The sequence below is a fragment of the Impatiens glandulifera genome, chromosome 2 (assembly GCF_907164915.1).
Source record: "Impatiens glandulifera chromosome 2, dImpGla2.1, whole genome shotgun sequence".
NCBI lineage: Eukaryota > Viridiplantae > Streptophyta > Magnoliopsida > Ericales > Balsaminaceae > Impatiens > Impatiens glandulifera.
In genome coordinates this window covers 9,688,346-9,695,844 of record NC_061863.1, presented here as the reverse complement: position 1 = coordinate 9,695,844, position 7,499 = coordinate 9,688,346, and the positions used below count along the sequence as shown (strand labels likewise).

At 27.7% G+C, this 7,499-nt stretch overlaps 1 protein-coding gene and 2 non-coding genes across 3 annotated transcripts; all 3 read left to right on the top strand.

Annotated features, from left to right (window-relative positions):
• Positions 1 to 1,842: 1,842 nt before the first annotated feature.
• On the top strand, positions 1,843 to 3,935 carry LOC124926565. The gene is made up of 2 exons (XM_047466815.1): positions 1,843 to 2,441; positions 3,046 to 3,935. The coding sequence occupies exons 1-2, from the start codon at positions 2,349 to 2,351 to the stop codon at positions 3,880 to 3,882; spliced, it is 930 nt and encodes a 309-aa protein (XP_047322771.1). The 5' UTR covers positions 1,843 to 2,348; the 3' UTR covers positions 3,883 to 3,935.
• A 1,507-nt stretch (positions 3,936 to 5,442) lies between these two features.
• TRNAG-GCC lies at positions 5,443 to 5,513 on the top strand. The gene has a single exon. It is a non-coding gene; the product is annotated as a tRNA-Gly (tRNA).
• Positions 5,514 to 7,428: 1,915 nt separating this feature from the next.
• Positions 7,429 to 7,499, top strand: TRNAG-GCC. The gene has a single exon. It is a non-coding gene; the product is annotated as a tRNA-Gly (tRNA).

Genomic DNA, 7,499 nt, shown 5'->3' with positions numbered 1-7,499 from the left:
AGACTTTCATTTTCTTCTCTACCATATAATATAATATAATATAATATAATATAATATATATATATAATACTTTTAATATGATTTATTAAACTAACAATAAAAATTCACATCAAAGTATAATTTAAAGTTACTTTCTCTCCTATATATTTTCTTAATTAAATTATATTAATATTAATTCAAATTTCTAATTAAATAATTTATATTAAATATTAATTATAAACCTTTAACAAAAACGTATATAAAATATTAATTATAAAATCTACAACAATATGAATCTCATTAATTTAGCATTAATATAATTATAAAACTTCTGCAATTAAACCAGACTTTTATTTTCTTCTCCCACCCAAATAGTTTTTTCAACTTACTAATTAATCATAAATAATCTTAGATCAACAAAATCCAATTGCAACAACCACGTCTACCTTTCTTTCTAAATAAAATAGTTGGTGGCTCATATTACTTGATTGAGATGACCTTATATCTTATAAAAACTTCGAGGATATAAACAGTAAACAATCCACCGAAGATTATGAGAATTATTCGGATAAAAAAATTTCGAAATAAAAAGCTTGATCCGACTAAATAAGATGTCACATCAAACAAGTATAACATCAACTCAAATCTAAGTAATTTTAAAAATATGACACCCAAGTGCTAAAAAAGTCATCGAAGGGCCAAGAAAAAATATTTTTTCAACCTCTCTGCAACTTTATTCTAAAGAGAAAAAAAAGAAGTAACTTGAATGAATTATTTTACAATTGGTAATTATATAAGAACATTTTAATTTCCCGTACAACGTAGGGTATCCTACTAGTTTATTTGATGTTGGGTTATTTAAGATTTCTATTAAGTTTTTTTTTAGAGATTGTTTGTTAATTAATTAAATAAAAGGTTATTTAAGTTTTTAATTGGTTATAATGTTCTTTTGTATTAAACTTTTTATTTTAAAAGTAAAATAAAAATATTTTAATTAATGAATTAAGTTATTAAATGATTGAAAAGAAATAATATATGATAAATACTTTTTTTTTTCTTGATACATAGAATATCCAACTGGAAAAAACCATTTTGAAAAATAATTAACATTATATTATAAGAAAATAGATCATTTTATGATATCATTGGACAAGAACAAAACAAATTACATAAATAAATAAATAAAACAATAAGTTTAAATGCAATAACAAATACAAAGTAACCTAAAAAACAATTATTTTTAAAATTTTCAATTAACCAAAGATATTACTAACAAAAAAAAATATAATAACAAAATTCTCAAGTTTTATAATTACGATCATTAATCTTGATATCCAACTTAAAAATAATTTTAATCAGGAGAAATGGTTGGGAAGAGAATTTGAGATAAACTGACGTGGCGTAATTTGATTGGTCGAAAAAATAACATAATTTTTCTATTTTCTCATTCATTTATCATTTTTTCAACAAGTGATATATTGATACATCATTTCCTCCTTCATTCTCTCCCAATTCGTCTCTCTGTCACTCCTCTAATTTTAATATAATAAAGTCATTTTAGTATATAATAGTTTTGCCAAATCAAGCACAATTTTAGAATCACAACTATACATAGAAAACATTTTACTATCATTTTTAAATGTGATTTTAAGAGAATACTACTTTTTCTAATTTAAAAAAGGTTATTCATATAGGTTAAGGACTTAAATAATGTATTTGAAAGTTCAAGGTCTAATTAATCCCTAATCATAAATTCAAGCAATATTTTATCTTCTTTTCTTTGACAAAGTCCAAGTCAACATCTCACACAACCAAGTCTTGTTAACTATTATTATATAAAATGGAGCAATGACAAAGAAAAGAGCTCAAAGAGAAAGAAACCAAAAGAAATAAGCATGGATCAAGCCCTCCGAGAAGCCGCCATAAGAGGAGACACAACCCTACTCCATCAAATACTACACCAAGATCCGACCATACTCGATCGAATCCAAATAGGCAGCTTAACACATTCTCCTCTTCACGTGGCTGCTTTTCGCGGTCACCTTCCCTTCACAACCGAGATAATAAACCGCTGCCCGGGTCTTGTTTTAGTCCTCGATAACCGTCGATGGTCTCCACTTCACCTTGCGGCGTCACAAGGACATGTAGGCGTTGCTAGGAGTTTGATCAAGTTGGGACCCGAAATGTGTGAAGTGGTGGATGGAAGATGGTTATAATCCCCTCCACTTGGCTGCCATCAAGGGTCGAGCCGAGGTGTGTCCGAGTTGCTTCGGGCAGGGACGCATGCTGCCCGAAGGAAACCGCGGTCGGAGAGGGGATTCTTCATCTTTGTGGTGAAATATGACAGGTTTGAATGTTTGAAAGTGTTGATGGAAAATGTTAGGGATTTGGAGTTTGCTAATGGGAAGGATGGTGATGGGAACAATGTATTGCATCAAGCTGTCAAGTATAAACAAATCGAGGTATAGTTTTATTTTTTTTAATTATTGTTATATTTAGATTAATGGATTTATTTGGATGAAATTTAATAGTTTCTTCTTTTATTAGTTGACTCATCTTTATAATCAATTTATTTAGATTTTTATCTTTCAATCATAGATAAAGTCATTCAAATTATTAATCAAATTTTAAATTTTATTTTATAAAGTTTAAATGTTGATTTTTTATAGTAATTTAACTCAACTAATCTAAAAAATACTATTTTTAATCAAAACAAGATTTGATCACTTAATTTAGATTTTTTTCTTCTTCTAAATAACCTGAGATAAAACAATTTTGACTTGTTTGATCTTGGAGCTTTTAATATAACAAATAGTGAGTTATTTGAATTAATTAATTAATTAATTAGATGGTTAGAGTTGTAGATGGAATATATAAAAAAATAATAATAAAGGATCAAACAAGTTCTAAGAAATGATAGAAAGGGTATTTTAGTCAATTGTTTTGACCTTCCAAAAAAATCTATTGTTTATTTTTTGATTCCATCATTTTTTTTACATTGACGTTGACATTGAGCTGTCTAATTTGAATGGATCCATTAACTTTTTTTCATTTAATTTTATGCAGATAATTAATTATATACTAGTTCAAAATATGGTAGATATAAATGCTACAAATGCAATGGGGCTTACTCCATTAGACATTCTATTAAAACAAAGTTACCACATGAATGTCAAAGATTTAGACATAAAAGAGACCTTAAAGCATGCCGGAGCAATGAAAGCCAAAGAAATCCTCTTCGATATGGCTACAAACGATGCATACGCCTCAGAATTTCACGACACATCCTCTTCAAAATTCAATCGTGTTTCAAACTCAGAATCGGCCAAGAACAACTACAATAACATATTCGGAAGCAAAGATTGGCTTCCAAGAAGACGCGACTCCTTAATGGTAGTCGCGTCTCTCATAGCCACGATGGCATTCACCGCAGGGTTAAACCCTCCGGGAGGTGTATGGCAAGAAAATACTATAAAGTTGAACGATATTCCGCATCGTGCAGGAGAGGCCATCATTGCTTACAACTATTCAGACTCGTATAAGTTCTATTTGAGGTCTAACACTATTGCATATGTTGCGTCACTTAGTATAATCCTACTTCTCATAAGTGGATTGCCTTTTAGGCGTAGGAGGTACATGTGGACCTTACAAGTCGTGATGTGGGTCACGATAACTGCAATGGCATTCACTTATGCGTATGCTTTAGTCGCTTTGACTCCAAAGAAGGATAGGAGGTCGCTAAAACGAACTTTGGTGGCGGCGGTTCTTGTTTGGTGCATAGTGATGGCACTCGTTTTCATTGGGAATGCTTTAAGATTGTTTATGAAATGGCTCACAAAGGGAAAAAAAGGCATGGATTGTTGGAAAGGAAGAAGAAACCAAAATGATATGCCTCAAATTTAATAAGAAAGCTATGGTAATTCATTTGGATGGTTGTGATTTAATTATTATGTAGTATGTTGCTCTTAATATAATTTTTTCTATTAAGAATTAATTTAAGAAAAATATTAATTTTATTACTTGTGGGTCATGTTAGTTTTCTATAAGTGTGGCCCAAATCAAAACTTTGAAGTAATTTTATCTCAAATATTATGTATTGTAGAGAGGTGCTGCTGTTAAGAATAAACGGATTGTATATTTTTCTGTAATTGGAATATATTGTCTTTTTTTTTCTTTTTTTTATATGTTACAACAACAACAAAATTAAAGTTGTGTCATTTATTTATACATTACACCAGAATATGTTTTCCCCACATAAATATCATATGTTTTTTTTTTTAAACAGAGATTATTCTCTAAGAAAAATTAGCATGCCCCACATTTATAATCCCCAATTTTAACTTAAAACGTTAATTAATAATAAGTATGTAATTTTTAAAATATGAGTTTCTTAACTCGTTAAACAAAATTTTTTACACCTAACTTATTTCAATAGGTTAAATGAAAAATATTGAATTCATTGTCGTTGAATTGAAACACTTTTTTTAAATCGTTTTGAGTTGTTAATAAGTGGTTAGTAGAAGTTTTTTTTGGAGTATGACAAGATTTATTAGGTGATACCCAAGTCCTTAATTAATAAATTTGAATTGAAACAGCTATTATGACAGAGCCTACATTAGGATTATTATCCCGATTATTTTCTGATAGATTATCCAGTTTGAGAAAAATCGTTAAACCTTTAATGATTATAGTCGTTTGATTCATTGTATCCATAATGTTATTATTATGACGATTTATGAGTTTCGTTCCAGAAAGTCAGTGAAGTGGTTAGGGAGTTAATTATTTTCTCGAGTACCTACGAGTTTGATAAATTATTGGGCAACATGTTTGTATTCTTTTCTTATTTTCATACTTTGTAATTTTTTTTATTTTTGTGTGTCAAGCTTTATTTGTCCTTAAATAATTTTTATCATTAATACAAATAATGAACTATTTAAAAAAAACAAATATTGAATTCATTGTAAATTAAATATGCAAGTATGGTGATTTTTCAACATAAGGTAGCTTAGTGGTAAAATTCGGCTTCAGAGACAAAAAATATCACGGGTTCAATTTTATCTGAAAGCGCTTTGAGTTCAAGTAAGGGGCATGACTGTGGTGTGTCATGCTAGTTCTCATGTAATTCTCAAAAACAAAACAAAGAGCAAAATACTAATGAAATTATAAAAAAAATCCAAAAAAATCTAAATAAAATAATTTGTTCTAGAAAAAATATAGTATTTTAGCTAAAATAAAAAAATATATATATATAAAAAAAAAAGAAGAGGTATGATTTCATTGATTCTCAATAAATGATATTACAAATGAAATGTTTATATCATCTTTATTATGTGATGAGATTCATGATGTTTATGATTAATGAAAGAAAATAAATATACATTAAATAAGTTTTTTTTTAGAACAAATGTTAGATAATTTATTAGAATTAATACACAAAATTATAAATATAAAATTTTGTAATGAGCACCAGTGGTCTAGTGGTAGAATAGTACCCTGCCACGGTACAGACCCGGGTTCAATTCCCGGCTGGTGCAGATATTTTTTTTTGTTTTTATGGAAAATCACCTTAATATCCTCAAATATAACATATTTGTGGACATTAAGAAGTTCTTCAAAATGAAATTGAATACTTTTTACATAAAAATAACATTAAATGGTAGAAATTGAATTGATCTCCATACATTTATTTGATGATGATAATTTTACTAACATAAGACTTATTTGATCTTGAGAGGTTCATACTTCTCTATTATATAAAACTAATACCACTATGATTTTTATATTCTTCCTTAATAATTGAGACAGTCTATTAAAGAGTTGACAAATGTAAATAAAAAAATTAGTACTACAAAGACCTGTTTCAAAAAAATTATTGCTTACTAAGATCAATCTAAGCAAGCCTAATTTTTCTCAAGTTTTAAGCCTCAAAAATCAAATTTTGAATAAATTCTCGAAGAAGGAGAAGTACTATAAACTGAAATTGTATTATAGAAAGTTATCATTCGAACATTACATATCTCCCTTATATATTATATAAGAGTTTCGATACTAATTACAATTCATAAAACTATCTAACGAATTATTCAAACTAATTAACTATGTTATTATTATTATTTTTATAGAGTAATACAATGGTTTTGAGTTATTATTATTTGAATACCGGATCATACTTTTCTTAATTTATATTAAACAAAATTATTTAAATAATTCAAATTAATTATTTAAATTATCATATGATAATAATTATTATTATTGAACAAAGTACGTCCGTTGACATCATGTTAATGATTAAAAGTGTGTTGTTTTTGTTTGTTTGGAATAATTGTGTTGATTTGAGAGCTACCTATGACCTAACGTCTGTTTTTTTTTCTTACTTTACTTTTGATATTTTAAATAAATAAATTGACTCAAACCATTGAATACATCATTAATTCCATGGCGGTTTTCATAACTCAGATTTTTTACTGTAAAATTATTGTGTTTTTATAGGTATAATTTTTGTTATCCAAATAACCATACATGTCCTAATTGTTTCTTTTTAACTAAATAACCAGTTTTCGTCGTGCCTTCGTTTGGGAATTATTTTGAAATATAAAGGAAAAAGAAAGCTTTCAATATATTGTAAATCAATATTTAATTAGGTCCTAACTTTTAAGATTTCATTATATACTTAATATCCTATTTTGGACCCCTAACCCAATATGTAGATTTGAATATGGTTTTGGAATTTGGTTGTAGTTTATTTACAGAGAAATAATACTTAATTTATTTAAATAATGTTGATTGATGATATAGCCTTGACGGCATTCAATTCACGCAGGGTTAAATCCACGTGTGTGGTGTATGTCAAGAGAATTCTTTATCACCGGGTGCCAAGATTGACTTGAACGAGATTCTCCATCGTGCATGAAAGACCATCATTGCTTACTATCTAGACTCGTATAAGTTCTATCTGAGGTCGTCCAACACTGGGTCACTTAGTATCTAAAATATTATGTATTGTAGAGAGGTGGTCTTAAGAACAAAAAGATTGTATATTTTTCTTTAATTTGGAATCTCTATTATTTTTGTACATATTACAACAACAAATTAATTGAATAAACTTCAAAATAGGAAAAGAAAAAATCAGTAAAAAAATATATAAAAAGAAACTCTAAATAAAATAAGGTAATTTGTTCTAAAGAAAATACAGTATTTTAGCTATATAAGAGAAAATGTATGATTCCATTGATTCTCAATAAATTATATTACCAATGAAATATTAGTTTTTATGTAAGTTGTTGAATAGATAATGTTTTATATCATCTTTATTGTTATGTGATGCGATGAGATTTATGTTTTGTAATTAATGACAGAAAAGAAATACACTGTCAATAATATATTGGTATTGTTTTCTATTTAGTAATTACATTTAATTCATAAAATTATAAATATTAAAATTTTCAATAAGCACCAGTGGTCTAGTGGTAGAATAGTACCCTGCCACGGTACAGACCCGGGTTCAATTCCCGGCTGGTGCA